A 17,467-nucleotide genomic window follows, 5' to 3' on the forward strand; every position below is an offset into this window, starting at 1 on the left:
ATTAACTCATCCTTGCCAAAACAAACAACTGCAATGACTTTAGAGCTGGGAGGGAAAACACTTGATCTAGACAGTGACAACTGATCATGAAAGTCATCCTGTCTGCAAGCCCTTTTCCACTTGCACAAGATCCAAGACATGTTATCAGGTGATTAGGAAGCTAAAGCTGCTATGTCTTCACTTCCCAGAGTACTCTATCCCTGCAGAACTGAAAAGAATTGATGTGGGAGATTTTTTCCAACCACAAGTGAATGTGCTTCTAAGGATAGTCGATCACAGGATTGTCAGGGTTGGAAGGGACATCAAGGATCATCTAGTTCCAACATCCCTGCCATGGGAATGGACACCTCACACTATATCAGGTTGCTCACAGTCATGTCCAGCCTGGCCTTAAAAATCTCCAGGGATGGGGCTTCTACCACTTCCCTGGGCAACCTGTTCCAGTGTCTCACCACCTGCATGATGAAGAACTTCTTCCTAACATCCAGTCTAAATCTACCCACTCTAGTTTTGCTCCATTCCCCCTGGTGTCTTATCACTACCTGACATCCTAAAAAGTCCCTCACCATCTTTCCTGTAGGCCCTCTTAAGATGTTGGAAGGCCATGATAAGGTCACCTTGGAGTCTTCTCCTGTCCAGACTGAACAGCTCCAACTCTCTCAGTCTGCCTCCATAGGAGAGGTACTTCAGCCCTCCAGCCCTCATGCCCCCCTGCCAGCAGCCCAAGGATTTAAAGAAACAAGCAAGCAAACTATCACAAAACACAGATAAAATAAATTACTCCCAGACTGATGTCTTCTCATCATGAAAATGTAAGGAGCCTCCATTTCCAGGTTTGGATAATTTTCACCGTGTTCTCTTTAGAAGAACATCATCCCATCCCCTGCCTTTCTGGGCTGCTGGTGGTACACCTCCCTGTGAAAATCTGGGTATTATTCTGAAGCAATTTGGAATCTGAAAGAAAAACAACCCAGCCATTCTGCTTAAAAACTCTTACTGCAACTGCTTAAAAGAGTCTCTCTCAAAACAAAACCAAGTAAGATAACAAAGCCCACACAACAGGGCTGACTCCTCCAAGGCAAATACGTACATGGGGGAACACAGCAATAACTCCAGCTGAAAAATGCTGAAGCATGACAGTGAGTGAAGACTGATTGATTGGTATAAAGGGGCCTGCTTTGGGGGTTTGTCCTGGCCTTTGTTATTAGCTGTGATGGAGACAGGCTGTGGTTGACTTCAGCACAGACTCACAGACTGGTTGAGGTAGGAGAGCATCTCTGATCACAGAATCAAGCAGGTTGGAAGAGATCTCCAAGATCATCCAGTCCAACCTATCCCCCAGCCCTACCCAGTCAACTAGACCGTGGCACTAAGTGCCTCATCCAGACTTTTCTTGAAGACCTCCAGGAACAGTGACTCCACCACCTTCCTGGGCAGCCCATTCCAATGCCAATCACTCTCTCTGGCAAGAACTTCCTCCTAACGTCCAGACTAGACCTCCCCCAGCACAATTTGAGACTGCGTCCCCTTGTTCTGTTGCTGATTGCCTGGAAGAAGAGACCAACCCCCACCTGGCTCCCTTCAGGTGGTTGTAGACAGCAATGAGGTCCCCCCTGAGCCTCCTCTTCTCCAGGCTAAGGAACCCCAATTCCCTCTGCCTCTTCTCATAGGGTTTGTGTTCCAGGCCTTTCACCAGCTTTGTTGCCCTTCTCTGGACATCTGATCCAACTCTCTGCTACGAGACAACCTCCCAGCCAAGCAGGATCACCTAGGGTAGTTTGCACAGGAATGTATCCAGGTGGGCTTTGAAAGTCTCCAGAGGCTGAGTCTTATGTTCAAGTTGATACCCATCAGGCTCCCCATGGTCTTTTTGCAAAGACACTTCTTAGTGGGATGGCCCCAACATGTCTCAGTGCATGAGGTTGTTCCTGCTATGAACAGGACGTGGCACATTTTGTTGTTGAACTTAGTAAGGTTCTGGTCAGCTCATTTCTCCAGCCTGCTGAGGTCCTTCTGGGCAGCATGGGAAAACAATTCCAGCAACACCCCTGTGCCACTTCCAAAACTTTAAAGGGATGATACTCATTTGCATGCCCTTATCTCCAGGACTGAAGAGTACTGCTCCCATAAATGCCAGTCAATTCCAACAGCTATAGATCCAGAGTCCTTCAGATGGAAAGATGATGGCTTGGATGCTGAGCTTGTTTGTACAGTGTTCCAGTATTAGCTTTAATTGAACCAAAAATCTTTATACATATATATTTATGATACTAATTAAATTAATAAGGATCTAAATTCAGAATATTCCAGCTTGATGAATCATGAAACTTGAGTAGGCTCTTGTGCAGCACAGCTAAGGGCAAGGCTGTAATGCAAAATGAAGACATTGAAGTCTGATGAGCAGAGGGAGAAATCTGATGTTGAGTAATAAGATGTTACCTAAGGCTTCTAGGCTGTTTTGATATTTAAATCACTTATTTTTGGGGGGTGTGGGGGGAGGGATGACTGTGAGTTGTTTCTGACTCACACAACTGGTTTTGATAGAGGAGTAATGTAAAGACTATGGACGAAGTCTACATGTTTGGTGTATTTACAGAGCACTACATGTAGAGGACAACTGGAGTTACAGAGAGACAGAAACAAGAATTTGGCAGACATGGCCCATGCACGTACCCTCAGTGCACACACATATAGCTCTGTGCTTCTCACTTACCAGAAACAACTCATGCTCCTGCCTAGTGCCCCCAGCAATATTTTCTACTGCATGGATGTGGCTTCCTCCAGCTAATTACAACTTTTTAATCGCTTGAAAGACCATGTTCTAAGTGCACAAAAGTGTTTGGCACACTGGCCCCACCATGCAATGTTGGGATCAAATCTGCCAGCTGTGTCCTGCACTGCATCAAGAGAAGCATGGCCGGCAGGGCAAGGGAGCGTATTCTCCCCTTTTACTCTGCTCTCATCAGATCCCACCTGGAGTATTCTGTGCAGTTCTGGAGCCCCCAACATAAGTGCACTGAACTGTTGGCACGAGTCCAGCAGAGTGCCACAAAGGTGTTCAGAGGGCTGGAGCACCTCTGCTGTGAGGACAGGCTATGAGAGTTGGGGCTCTTCAGCCTGGAGAAGAGAAGGCTTTGAGGAGACCTAGTGGTAGCCTTCCAGTATCTGAAGGGGGCCTACAAGAGGGCTGGAGAGGGACTATTTACAAGGTCTTGTAATGACAGGACGAGGAGTAATGGGTTTAAACTGTCAGAGGGGAGATTCAAACTAGATGTTAGGAAAGGGTTCTTTACAGTGAGGGTGGTGAGACTCTGGCAAGGGTTGCCCAGGGGGGTTGTGGCTGCTCCCTCCCTGGAGGTGTTCAAGGCCAGGTTGGATGAGGCCTTGAGCAACCTGTTCTAGTGGGAGGTGTCCTTACCTATGGTGGGGGATTGGAACTAGATGACCTCTGAGCTCCTTTCCAACTTAAACCATTCTATAATTCTATGATTCTCTATGACCACTTTCCTTCGTGTTGCTTTACCTGTGTTTTCCCAAGCATAGTGAGCCTTGAGGTGATGCAATTTCTAATTCAGTCCTTGGAAGAGAAGCAGCAGGCATCTGAGCCTTGAGGTGATGATGCAATTTCTAATCCAGTCCTTGAAACAGAAGCAGAAGGCACCTGAGCAGGTTAGAGCAGGTGCCTGTGATACTGATGGGATGCTCTGCTGCTTAATACGCATCAGCGTATAGCAATGGTGCTAGAATCATAGAATCATAGAATCAACCAGGTTGGAAGAGACCTCCAAGATCATCCAGGCCAACCTATCAGCCAGCCCTATCCAGTCAACTAGACCATGGCACCAAGTGCCTCATCCAGTCTTTTCTTGAACACCTCCAGGGATGGTGCCTCCACCACCTCCCTGGGCAGCCCATTCCAATGGCAAATCACTCTCTCTGTGAAGAACTTCCTCCTAACATCCAGCCTAGACCTACCCCGGCACAACTTGAGACTGTGTACCCTTGTTCTGTTGCTGGTTGCCTGGCAAAAGAAACCAACCCCCACCTGGCTACAACCTCCCTTCAGGTAGTTGTAGACAGCAATGAGGTCACCCCTGAGCCTCCTCTTCTCCAGGCTAAACACCCCCAGCTCCCTCAGCCTCTCCTCACAGGCTTTGTGTTCCAGGCCCCTCACCAGCTTTGTTGCCCTTCTCTGGACACCTTCCAGTATCTCAACATCTCTCTTGAATTGAAGAGCCCAGAACTGGACACAGTACTCAAGGTGTGGCCTGAGCAGTGCTGAGTACAGGGGCAGAATAACCTCCCTTGTCCTACTGGCCACACTGTTCCTGATGCAGGCCAGGATGCCATTGGCTCTCTTGGCCACCTGGGCACACTGCTGGCTCATCTTCAGCTACTATCTACCAGTACCCCCTTTCTTCCTGGCTGCTGTCCAGCAGCCCTATGTAAAAACCATCATGAAAATGTGTTTGAAAGACAAGGTGCAAGAATAAACTGACAGCTGACATCAGTTCATGTGTGGTATTTTAATACCAAATTAATACATTTCTCAAGTAAGAATTTATAAATCTGGCAATTTATAGAAAAAAAATAAATCACAGCTTCACAAAAAAGCTAACTTTAAAGATTTTGTCCCCTCCCCCCAACACGCAGTTTACAATAAACTTTATCTATGTTGGTAGAAAGTTATAACAGTGGTGTGAAATTCATAAAAAATATTTGCAACAGCAATTGAAAATAAAATAATGATTTGGGTTTGGTTTTTTTTTGCTCAGTGAAAAAGTAATAGGAATTGTGTTTCTCAGAAAAAAGATAAGTCAGAAAAGCAGCAAAAAAATCTCTCTTCTACTTAACTGTGTGCTACCTTACATCATTGGCAAAGGCGACACTTCAACATTAATCATTCCCAGGTTCAGTACTTCAGTGCTTTTGGCAAGAAGTCATCCTCAGAAGTGCAGTGTCTGAGATGTGTGCTGCCCTTACCCTGTGTGCTCCAAAGGCTGCTGTTACTCGTGTTCCTCGGGGTAAAGTGGTATCAGCAACAGCTTCGCGTAAGACTGAAGAGTCTAAAGATTGGATTTCTATGGGTTCATGTCCATTTTTCACTCATTCTTCACCTCTCCAAAGCAAACTGGAAACTCCTTGAAATTTTAGTAGCCACACCTCACATGTGAGTATTTACAGGAGATACAGGATTTGAATGATATTTATATTTCCACCTGTATAGAAAAATCTCCTCTGTTTGATTTATACATGCAACCAGAGGATGAAAAACATTCCTTCTCTAACTTCTTAAAAGTCACATTTTCAAAGGTCATTGCACTTGAATAATAAAAAGGCAATTAATATGGATTTGCTATTAAATATTGTAGAAACCTGAACTTCTGTGCAATCTCTGCACATTGAACAACTTTTTGTTTTGAAACTAAGCCTACAAAGTTTAACAAAGAGAAACAAACTTGCAAAGACAAAAATCTTTGAAGAACAAACACAGACAAAAACACAGCTCCCTTTAACTCCTAGTGCATTTGAACACAGCTTTGAAATTCTCCACCTTGTTCCCACATTGAACCTCACTATCATTCTATACTCAGCTAATAACATGATACAAGCCCACATCTTCTGCGACCTAACCAATCAAGGCTGGCATTTATCATGCTGTTGGTACAAACAGGAAAGCTGAAAGATTATTGTCTCCTTCACCTGTGGAGGACAAAGATTATTGTCTCCTTCACCTGTGGAGGACAAAAAGTTTCAAAGCAAAAGCAACTCAGTGGTCACACAGTTTGCCTGTGAAATTCCAGTGGCCTGTTTCAGTTGCTAAGAGCTTGCTCTTCCAAGCCAAGCTTTTGGGTTGTCCCAGCCTATTTTGCAACAACGGACATGGAAATTGAAAGGGAAATGTTGGTCCCTGAGATATGCTAAATGAGATCAAGAACTAAAGTACTGATATTTAATTTGGAGTGGACCCTTTGTAAGGAAAACTAAGTTAGTTTCAACTTTCGAAAATGTAACAAATAGTCAATCAAATATCCCTAGGCAGGATGACAAAATATATGCAGGATTAGTCAAGAAAAGTGCATTGTACAGAGTAATTTTAAGAGTCACCAGCTGCTGAGGATCAAAAAGCTGTCCTGTCAACAGCACTCTGCATCAAATTTGTCTTTCCAAACTAACACAAGAGTACAGCATCAAACATGACCTTGCCCAGAACATCTGTTTACTCCTGTTTCTAAAGGTATAGCTACAGAACTTAGTGTCTTGAATACTTATAATGGGCAAACCGACTACTTAGGCCAGCAGGCAACCCAGCTTTTCAACCCTGTCATTGACCATTTCGACAGTACTCTGTGGACCACAGCAGTAACCTCTTCATTGCCAAACCAGTAGCAATGTCTGTTGCTGATAACATATTTTGAGCTAGTGTTTGAAAGATTTGTACCACTGAAGGTGTTTCAGACTAGTGGTCACTATATGAAAACATCTTTGGCAACCATAGACATATGAAAGGTTATCAGCAGGAGCTGGAAGAGTTGTAAGATGTTTACAAAGATTTACAGTGCATCATTAACCACCTATAGTGTGTTGTATAAAGTACCAAGAGCCTGAAAAGGATGGCTAAATATCTGACATCACCTCAGAAATTCCAGGGTTTTCTTATACCAACGTTCTCAAACAAACCTAGGGCTTGTGAAATTTGAGAGGATGATGAGAGATAGTCCATGCAAAGGCCTCCAGAGTGGCTGGAGTTCATGGGGAAAGGAGGAGAGTAACGAAGGGCTGAAGACTTAAGTTTCAGTGCACCACTGGGAGGTTACTCAGGGACCGGCAACAGATGGATTCATGAATGGATTTAGTCACACAAGTAGTATAATCACACTGGTGCTGGAATCTCTTCAGACAATAAACCAAAATGAAACAAAAAGAAATGCAGCTGCTTCCATAGAGTCCACTAAGTAGTCTCATTTACCAGAACCTTAAATAAGAAAGAACATACATTAGTAACATTGAATATACTCTAAAACATGAATAACACTCTCTATAACACAGTTGAGCTGTACCAGGAATTCAGTATAACTATCTTTGTTTTCAAGTAATGCAATGTATTTGATGTACCTTGCAATATAAGACAAGCCAGCACCCTAAGCCTGTGAGATGTGCATATGTAGGAGAGAGGAGACCACATGATGAAGATGGGTAAATTTTTAACAAGAACTGAAGACAAATACTCTAAGCTTATTGTTTTCTGAATGTGAGCTCAGCTTTCAAAACTTCATGAAATAGTATTGCAACTAACCTGCAGAACTGCAGAGTGATCCCTATAAGTAAAGGAGCATGCAGCTTGGCAATGACTGTGACAACATCAGCGTTGTGGGTTTAAGAATGGATGTCTTAACCACAACGAAAAGTCCTCCAGAAGTACTGCAAAAGTACAAGGGGTGGACATTGGAAAGTGAGTCTTTGTTATTTCATTTCCATCAGCCTGCAACCCTATATAAATGGACATTTAGATGTCCATTTTCTCTTCTTTCCCAGCATGGACCCTTATCTCTTGGCATGCAGGGGAGGTTTGTGGCCTTCTTCAGCCTTGACAAACCTAATTTTTGCTGCATAATTTGGGCCTGGTTTGGGGGGAAAGCAGGGAAACATGGGTGGGACATTGAGGCCTGGTGTTTGGCCTGGTTGGGAAGGATGGGTGTGGAGGAGACTGTAGCCAGGTGGGGGTCGGTCTCTTCTGCCAGGCAAGCAGCAACAGAACAAGGGGACACAGTCTCAAGTTGTGCCAGGAGAGGTATAGTCTGGATGTTAGGAGGAAGTTCTTGACTTCTCTTCTCTCAATATTCACCATTGGAATGGGCTGCCCAGGGAGGTGGTGGAGTCACTGTCCCTGGAGGTGTTCAGAAGAAGACTGGATGAGGCACTTAGTGCCATGGTCTAGTTGATTGGGTAGGGCTGGATGATTGGCTGGACTGGGTGAGCTTGGTTGATTCTGTGACCTAGTGAGGTTTTGGAAAAAAGTCCAGGTTGGAGAACTGGGCTGAGGCTGAATATGACTGTGTGTATTTTGTGTCTCTGTTTGTGAACAGTATTTCCATTTGACCTTCTAATCCTGTGTGGAGCATTTTTATTTTACTCCTTTGGGAAGGGGTAAAATACCTTTCTGTCCTTTTGCCCTGGGTAGCTCATGGTTCAAAATGTGGACAATGAGAAAAAGAGAATAAAAAACAAACAACCCCAAGGGTATTTAAACAAGAAGAATATAGGATTTCTATCAGCATTGACCTCTTTCTCTGTAAGAATAAACTCAAAGAATTTTATACCCCAAATCATAGAATCATAGAATCAAGCAGGTTGGAAGAGACCTCCAAGATCATCCAGTCCAACCTATCAGCCAGCCCTATCCAGTCAACTAGACCATGGCACTAAGTGCCTCATCCAGTCTTTTCTTGAACACCTCCAGGGACAGTGACTCCACCACCTCCCTGGGCAGCCCATTCCAATGCCAATCACTCTCTATGTGAAGAACTTCCTCCTAACATCCAGCCTATACTTCCCCCGGCACAACTTGAGACTGTGTCCCCTTGTTCTGTTGCTGGTTGCCTGGGAGAAGAGGCCACCCCCCACCTGGCTACAATGTCCCTTCAGGTAGTTGTCATGGAAGGTCCTCTATATAGCCACCCTCCACTTATCTATGACTAGAGAGGTGTCAGTTTAAACACAAAATGGTATTTCTTTAAATCTGAGTCTAATCAAATGTAGTAAAATGTTCAGTTAACTCATCTCCCAAAAATGTACAGCTACATATGCTGAAATCTCTGAAATGACACTTTCAAAAGCAGTGTGACAGAAGCTTAGTGTAAGGACTCCAGTTTGCTTTAACTGGGAGGTAACAGAAAATATTTCACCCCTGGGAAAGAATAATGAAAATCATAAAATAAGGTGCAAGTAATTGACCTGGATTTGATGAAATTATGAAATAACATCATGAAGTACAGAATTGTTCTTCGTATTCAGTCATCAGGTGCTGCATGAAAAGACAGTTTGGCAGGTCTGTAAATGGATTTTTGCCATGTTAGTGTTCTCTATTCTACCACAGCAGATTTTTGCTTTCACATTTCAGTAGTTACAAAGTCATGGCCCTGCCCTACAGAGATCATGTTCTACGGCAGCACTGTTGCCGTGCAAGAATTACTGCTGTTTCAGCACAAGAAGGATCAATTCAGGGCACAGTTGATTCAATCCTCAAACTGACTATGCTGATGACTCTGTTGCAGTTCCAGTGTTTCACTACAATTTAAAATGTAACAAACGAATTATTGGAGTCTTTGAACTAAATTAAAAGGGAAGTTTGGTCAGGTAGTTTTGGATATTAAAACTAAAATTATATTTACCAGAATGAAACAGCTCAGCCCTGCTCCAGTCAGCAACACAAACGTTTTACCTTAACACAGTTGAGAAAAACTACAAGCTGTAGGTATCATCACTGATGCTATTCCTTTTTAGAAACAAAATTCATTCCTTTCAAAGTAAGTGAGAGATGGAAATTTCTTGCAACTTCTGTCCCCAGACTTATTATGTAAGTAATATACCAATTTATTGTTATATAAGGTAACTACATTGGTATATAAATTAAGTATATATATATATATATATATATTATACTAACAGTAGTTACCATTACCTGAAAATAAGGGTAAAAATAGATTCTGAAGGGCAAAATGTATTAAGATGAATATATTTTATGGAGCAAAGCTGGAGGTGGGGAGGTTCAGAATGGACGTGAGGAGGAAGTGGTTGAGCATGAGTGGTGAGAGCCTTGAATGGGTTGCCCAGAGAGGTGGTTGAGGCCCCATCCCAGGAGGTGTTTAAGGTCAGGCTGAATGGGGCTCTGGCCAGCCTGATCTAAGGTGGGGGGTCCCTGCCCATAGCAGGGGGTCTGGAACTAGATGATCCTTTTGGTCCCTTCCAACCCTGACTAATTCTATGAGCCTATAATTTTCCACTTAGGAGTCAGAAAGGCACTGACAAGCTTAGAGATGGGAGAAAAAAAAGTAATTAAAAACCAAAAGGGTTCCAGCAGTGCAAGTGTAGATATTTATATGCAGGTTAATGATTAGTTGCTTTTAAAAAAGTAATCAACCCAGAATTTAAGTTGCTTATCTGCCCACTGATCGTTGATCTTCACATTATTTGATCTTCACCTGCCCTGGAATTAACATTCAGGTTTCTTAGTTCAGCTTGTTAAAAATTTACCCACTTATTCACAGCTGTTTTTTTTGTTTACTCTTCATAATCAAGATTGTTCTCATTCATAGATACATTCCAGAGTTAGTAAATCAATATCAATCCATTTGTTCAGTTTGATTTTTTTTTTTGCCTAGCATTTGTTTGTTCTGATTTTGAGTCTCCTACAAGCTCAGTCTCTCCCGTGCAAGGAAAATAATCACTGAATAGTTAATTCAGGCTGAATGAGCAGACAGAAAATGCAAACACAACATCACAGCAGCATGCAAGAGTCCTCAACTGTCTGTTTAATTAACACACTCCCCTCCCCAATCCCGCCAAAACTAAAACAAAGAAAGAACTAAACAATCACCCTCAAAAAGCTTACTAAGCAGCAACTATGGCTATATGGTAAAGTACTTTCTTTGGAGTGAAATTATGAAACAGGACAACAAAGAACAAGTGACATCACCGTAGAAACTTCTCTCTCTTGCCATAAGAATATGTTAATGAAATGGCTTACTTCTGGCATGAGTAACTAACAGTCATCCACACCAAGAACTTTCTCTTAAAATAAAACATACATTAATAGGCTGAAGATGCATCTTCATTGCATATGCACACAGTCCCTTTCTGCAGTTTTGCAGACAGGTCTTTAAGGGTCTCTTCTCTTATCCATCAAGAGCAAAGCACAAAAAGAATATTCTGTAAATTTAGTAGATGAAGGATTCTAACCATGCAATAGAGGACCAGAAAAATGAAAGGATGCATGAAGCCCTTTGTGGATAGAAGAGAAGTCTTCACCTTAGCTAAACAAGACTCTCAATATAACGTTCAGCATTATGAGAAGAAATGTAGGATAAAGGATGGAACCTTATTCTAAGTGCAATGCATACTGTACTGCAGGCAATGCAAAACTATGTTAGGCTGCTCCAGCCTATCTCTTTTATAAAATTGGGCACAGTCTGCACAGCTAAACAAAGGGAGAGGTCAAGGTTTCATGTGCACTCACAACTATGAATTTCACGGCACATGAGGATGAATTGGAGACTGCATTTATGTGATTCCCTTAGGTACCGTATGTCTAATTCACACCCTCAAACACTCGTGTGCATGAACAACAAAAAGCATCAGTCATCTCTGCTAAAAATAAACAAATGGAGTACAAAATAATCCAACACTTAAACTAGTGGAGACAGCTTTTAAAGTGATAATCCAACACTTAAACTAGTGGAGACAGCTTTTAAAATGATCTAGTTCAAATAATAACTAACCTGAGGCGTACTTTGCTCCGATAAACATTATCATGCTACTCATAATAAAAAACCCCAAAGGCAGACTAGAGAAGATACTAGGGTCACCTGATGTCATCCAAGGGAGGGTGTTTCCAGTCAAGCAAATCAAAAAAGAAATATATATATATATAAATGGCAACATATTTGTTAAAAATCATTTGAACAGCAAAAAGTAAGCAAAGGCAGAGACATTTGCAGAAAAAGTAGGAAAGATTATGCATAACCCCCCTGCTAATTCAAAAAAGACTGATTGAAAGAGTTCAAGTCTGAATTTTGCTGTGAGCACTATCTAGGTTGAAACCATTTCTAGCATTCTTCAATCTTAAATGCTCCTAATAGGCAGAAGACAAAGTTTCAAAGCAGGAACTAAGGAAAATAATGTTTCTCCCCTCAGTGTTAAACCAGATAGTCACTGAGGATAAGTTCTGATGAACACATCTCCTTTCATATGAGCTGAAGAAGGAGATCTAGTTTTGTGTTCAGCAAGGCAGCATTTGCTGTCCTTCAAATGGAAATAATGATATTTAAGTGAGATACTTATCAAGCAGTTGGGATTTTAGAATCCACAACAGTTTAGATGTAAATCTATTAAATCATAATGGACAATACTGAAGTGAACCTTGTTACTCATGATATGTTAACTATTTCCTTTCCAAATACTCTTGACAGAATTATTTGTGTAATCATGGTATCAAATAAAATACTTAAATGAACATATATAGCATAGTAAAAGGAAAATTTTAGCTTTAGCTTTCAATAAAGAGACTTCATGCAGCTTGAGGATTGTGAGGGGAGTTTACATTCTGAGGATTCTTTACTTAACACTTTCAATTCCAATAGCTTTTCTTGTAAAAGAGAAATGAAGTGAAGATAAAGCCCAAAAATGATGTCTTGAGGATGATTCAGGACTAAAAAACTTATGCTGAAGTAGTGCTGCAGTACAAATTCAAATTCTAGATCATAGAAGACTGCAGGGTATATTTAATTCAAACCTGACAGATGAAAAAGCCCTCTACTACAAAAGAAAGATCTTGCTCAGTGCTTCAAAAGTGTTTGTATAGTCTCTGTGTGTGAGCAATAGGTCTGTGCAATCCTTGACTTTATGATAACTTCTTGCTCTTAGCCTTTGTGGCCAAACAGTTTTGATGTGGCTATCAATTCCTCCTTCTTACACAGCCAATAATAAAGCAAGACATAGCAAGAAAAACAATGAGATGAAACTTTTCTCCTTGACAACATGAAGTTGTAGTATAGGGAAGTTTATGAAATCTCTGCACGGTCTTAGAACCTCTTCTTCTAGGGAAGACTTTTTTTTTTCAATTTTGTAAACCACTGTTCTTCTGCAAAAGCTGCAGTTAGTCTTGACTTTATGTCCTCTGCTTTTACAGCCCTACAAGATACTGCTTGTGCCCTCCTTTCAAAAGGAAGACCTACCAGTCCGTTTTCCTGCTTCATTTCCACAGGTTTTCAATGCTATTCTGCAAATCTTGCAGTTAGTCTTGACTTTGTGTCCTCTGCTTTTACAGCCCTGCAAGATACTGCTTGTGCCCTCCTTTCAAGAGTGATCTACCTGCCTATTTTTCTGCTTTGTTTCCACAATGGTTTTCAGCAATAATTTAAAAATCATTGGAATAGGCCAGAGATGGTATTTACAGAAAAGGTCCCTGAACTCAATATTAACTACCTAGACTAAGTGGCTAAGTAATAGCACTTGACCTGCATTAATTTCTGGTTTACCATTTGAAGGACTTTCAGACGTCTCCCAGCCCATAGATTTCATCACAGCTTTCTTCCATCTGGCATAGCGAAATTCACTTTCTGAAACAGAGAAATCAGCAAACAGATAAACCTCTCAATGAATATAACTACAAGTGTTCTAGAAGCAAAGACTACAATATTAGCTTGCCACTTTTTTTTGCACAGTATAGGTCTGAACATAACAAGTACTACAAAAAGCATCTGGAATAAAAAAACCCTCAACAGTTAAACCAAAAAAAACCAAATCAAAATAAAATAACCAAATCCCTCCCAGTAAGGAGAAACAAACATTGGAAGCAAATTTCTTTATGTTCACCAAGAAGAAGATGTAAAAGCAGGATAAAATAAAGCAGTCATTATTCATGCAGAAGCATGTGTTGAAAATACTGTCTTGAAGTTGGGGCTATAGCATTAATTATAATCAAAATGGCAAGAGAAAATTCTGCACCAAAAACTAAGACATAATCGAGAAGACAAAAATGCATTTGTCTTTCACATGGATTAATTGTGACACTTAAGAACTTAGGAAAGCAAGTTAGCTAAAAAGAATAACTAATGTAGGCTTTCTAAAGCCAAAAGTTAATGTCTCCCCAAACCAGTCAGTTTGTCCTTTTTACATCTGTGAAAACTCACATGTGCTCAGAGTTTGAGGAGACATCTTTCCAGTCAAAACCTTTTGTGGTTTCTTTAATTTTACTTGCTGTAAATAAAAACCTACTAACTATAATGCCCAGTGGCATGCTTCTTTCAAAACTAAGAAATAAAAAAGTCCTAATACATTCCCCATTCAGAGCTTTGTTGTTTAAATCATTTCTTACTACTTAATAACTGGGCAAAACACCGAGCGAAATGCACATTAAACCAAACACTACAAAGGTGATCTTCAACATTTGTGAGGCTATGCATATAAACAGCTGGTTTTGTATCAGTATGCTAGTCTGCAACAAAGGCAAAAAACCTGCAGTGTTGCACACAAAATAGGAAGTTTCGACTTCTTAGATAATATGAGAGTTTTACCCTCTGGGTTGATCTGTGGTTCAAATCGTTCACATGTCACTGCTGTCAAATCTCCAGGATTCAGACTCCAAATTCCAACACCTTCTGCAGCTCCTGCTGCCATAGCAGCTCCTAGAGCTGTTGTTTCAGGCATTGATGGCTTTACTGAAGTAAATGAGAGAATGCCATGGTGATTTTTAACAAAAGTCTTCTTGATGACATCAGAACAAGATTTATACATGTATCCAGAAACTTCTATTTTCTACAACTGCATTATGCTTCCTTTAAGTCTACCAACTGCAAAGCTCATTGTATTGCCATTCATATTATTATGAGGTTAACTTCAGCAAAGAGCTGTTCAAGTGTTTGAAATATCTCAGAACATTACTTCAAGACTGAATCATGCAATTGCCCATTTCCACAGCAGCAGGGTTAGTGACCTCAATCATCAGTTTCCTTACAGTACTTCTGATAATAAAACACTTTGTCTTCTCCCTCTCTCCTCAAAGCAGTGATCACTGAATAAGTTGCGGGTCTTAGAATCATAGAACTGTCAGGGTTGGAAAGGACCTCAAGAATCATCTAGTTCCAACCTCCCTGCCATGGGCAGAGACACCTCACACTACCATCAGGTTGCTCAGAGCCACATCCAGCCTGGCCTTAAAAACTTCCAGGGATGGGGCTTCCACCATCTCCCTGGGCAACCTGTTCCAGTGTCTCACCACCCTCATGGTGAAGAATGTCTTCCTAACATCCAGTCTGAATCTACTTACTTCCAGTTTTGCTCCATTCCCCCTAGTCCTATCAGCACCTGAACCCTAAAAAATCCCTCACCAGCATTCCTGTAGGCCACTTCAGATACTGGAAGGCCACGGCAAGGTCTTCTCAGAGCTTTCTCTTCTCCAGACTGAACAGCCCCAAGTTTCTTAGTCTCTCTCCATAGAAGAGGCGCTCCAGCCCTCTGATCATAGTCATGGGAGGCCAGATACCTGTACTTACTCTCTTGTTTGCCTTATAGACTCTATAGACGACCATCTCACTTCTAAATGTCAAAGGTAAATCTGTTCCCTTAACTCTAGAACTGTCTAAAGGACTGTTTACAAACTTAACCACTGAAGTGTCTCACATATATGCAGGAGACAACACAATGCTTCCTAAATCGTTTTTAAGAGGCTGCTTATTAGGCTAGACTATTACATTTATACATCAGATTGTAAGTCTTCAGTATAGATGGAAATGTACAATATCTTGACATTACTCAGTAGATACACCACATCCTTAGGAATGCTAACATAGCTTACAATACTCAGGAATTTGGGATCTATTACAGGTGTTAAAACCTTCAGAAAGGTTCATCCATTTCACTGCTGCTGAAATGCTCCAGGTTTCAAGTGAAGTCCTTAAAGAGCTTTAGCATATTGAAACACAGCCTTCAAAAGCTAAAAAGCTTCCTTCCATAATTCTAGGGGACTTCTGATTCTGTGCTATATGATCTTTCCTAAGATGGCTGCAATGCTGTTAGATCAAAACAGTGGTATTGTAAATTTCCATTTGCCTCAGAGAGGAACAACTCCATTTGGGTTTGCATTTCATATTATATGTGCCATGAAAAATGGTTGCAAGATTCTCTCCACTTTTGTTGTAACTTCTATTCCCTTATTCATTGCTGTTGTGGAAGGAAATGGAATGGATATGTTTTGTGGATCTTCTGTTACACTGTCAATGAAATAAAAGGTTTGTGCAAGCAAAGGAAACAGGAAAAAGGGTATTTGCCATTTGCTGAATGCAAGAGCAAAACGTGAACAGTGGAGGTGCAAAGTACTGTTTTACCTCTGAGCAAGACTCTGAAGGCCAGCATGCTGCAGGATAGTGTCAGTTTCACTGACTTTAAAACTGTTAAATGTTTAGAAATTGATATGACAAAGTTCAATACCCTCACAGTGCTGTAACATTCCAACCCAAGAAACACCAGTGATTCTCTACCAAAACAAAACTAAAACTAGATGCAAGTTCTAAAAACTTCTATACAAAACCACACCAACGTTCTCAAACAGTAGCAGAAGACCAGCAACACCAACAGAGCAAGCCATCCAATCTGCTTTCAATTAAACTATAAGCAGACAATACAAATCTATGTTGTTTTCAGCTTTAAAAAGAAACTAGCAGTGGCAATATCATCTTACCTACTGGAATACAGAGAATGTCTGATTGGAGCTGCATGAGGACTTTGTTATTGGTCATTCCCCCATCTACTTGTAGCTGACTTAGTGGTATCCCACAGTCCTTGTTTACAGCATCTAAAAGCTAAAGTAAGAATAATATATGGTAAGACTTAATTGCAGAGAAATCCATCATACCCTCTGTAAAATACTGATAATTCAGCATTCAAGAAGTGAAAGATCTAAATGTTTTCAACAGGCAATCTTAAACACACTTCTAGAGGAGATGCTGCATGTTGAACTGTTTTGAAAGAGCAGTTGTGAATTTTACATTACACAAGACAAGACTGCAAAAATAAACTGTTAGTGTAATTTTTTATCAACTCATGTTTCCTTGGTTTTGGCACAATGGACAGCTGAAAATAAAGAAAAATTGTTGAAGTGTTTTCAAGGGATAATTAATAAACTCCAGAGCATTTAATTCACTGATACCTATCAATATGCTTTTTAGAGGGTTTCCCTCAAAATCATAGAATGGTCTGAGAAGGGACCTCCAAAGGTCCAACCCCTTCTGCAGTAAGCAGGGGCATTCTCAACTAGATTAGGTTGCCCAGAGCCCTGTTGAGCTTCACCTTGAATATCTCCAGGGATAGGGCCTAGACTACATCCCTGGGCAAGCTGTGCCAGTGTTCTACACTGATTTAACTTGCTTTTTCACCAGTCAGAACTTCAGCAATGCCTCATAATCTCATCTTTGCATACACACACTGTTGGGAGGCTCTAGCTTTGTTTGCCAATGTGCAAGTCCATGCTGGATCATACAATGCACTCAGCAGAGATTAAATAAAAAAGAATGCTAGAAATCAGGGATGAAGGAACAAAACAAATTACCATCATGCTGTTGGTGCTGGAGTGTGTGCAGAGGAGGGCAACACAGCTGAGAAAGGGCCCAGAGAATAAACCTTATGAAGAGTGACTAAAGGAGCTGGGGCTGTTTAGTGTGAAAAAAAGGAGGCTGAGTGGAGACCTCATCAC

The 17,467-nt window shown here is 41.2% G+C and overlaps 1 protein-coding gene across 3 annotated transcripts in view; it reads right to left on the reverse strand.

The window, feature by feature from the left end:
* Positions 1-4,507: 4,507 nt before the first annotated feature.
* The window catches only part of GK (glycerol kinase), a 43,010-nt gene continuing 30,050 nt past the window's right edge, over positions 4,508-17,467 (reverse strand). For 2 of the 3 annotated variants that reach the window (XM_064151978.1, XM_064151977.1), the window contains 5 exons: positions 16,457-16,577; positions 14,295-14,438; positions 13,257-13,337; positions 11,499-11,585; positions 4,508-6,976 (listed from right to left, as the gene is read on the reverse strand). In XM_064151978.1, the coding sequence (XP_064008048.1) occupies positions 6,963-6,976; positions 11,499-11,585; positions 13,257-13,337; positions 14,295-14,438; positions 16,457-16,577 (447 nt within the window). In that variant the 3' untranslated portion in view covers positions 4,508-6,962. The remainder of the gene's footprint in view (positions 6,977-11,498; positions 11,586-13,256; positions 13,338-14,294; positions 14,439-16,456; positions 16,578-17,467) is intronic. The other variant, XM_064151979.1, reaches the window with a different exon arrangement.

The sequence above is a fragment of the Pogoniulus pusillus genome, chromosome 12, assembly GCF_015220805.1.
Source record: "Pogoniulus pusillus isolate bPogPus1 chromosome 12, bPogPus1.pri, whole genome shotgun sequence".
Taxonomy (NCBI): Eukaryota; Metazoa; Chordata; class Aves; order Piciformes; family Lybiidae; genus Pogoniulus; species Pogoniulus pusillus.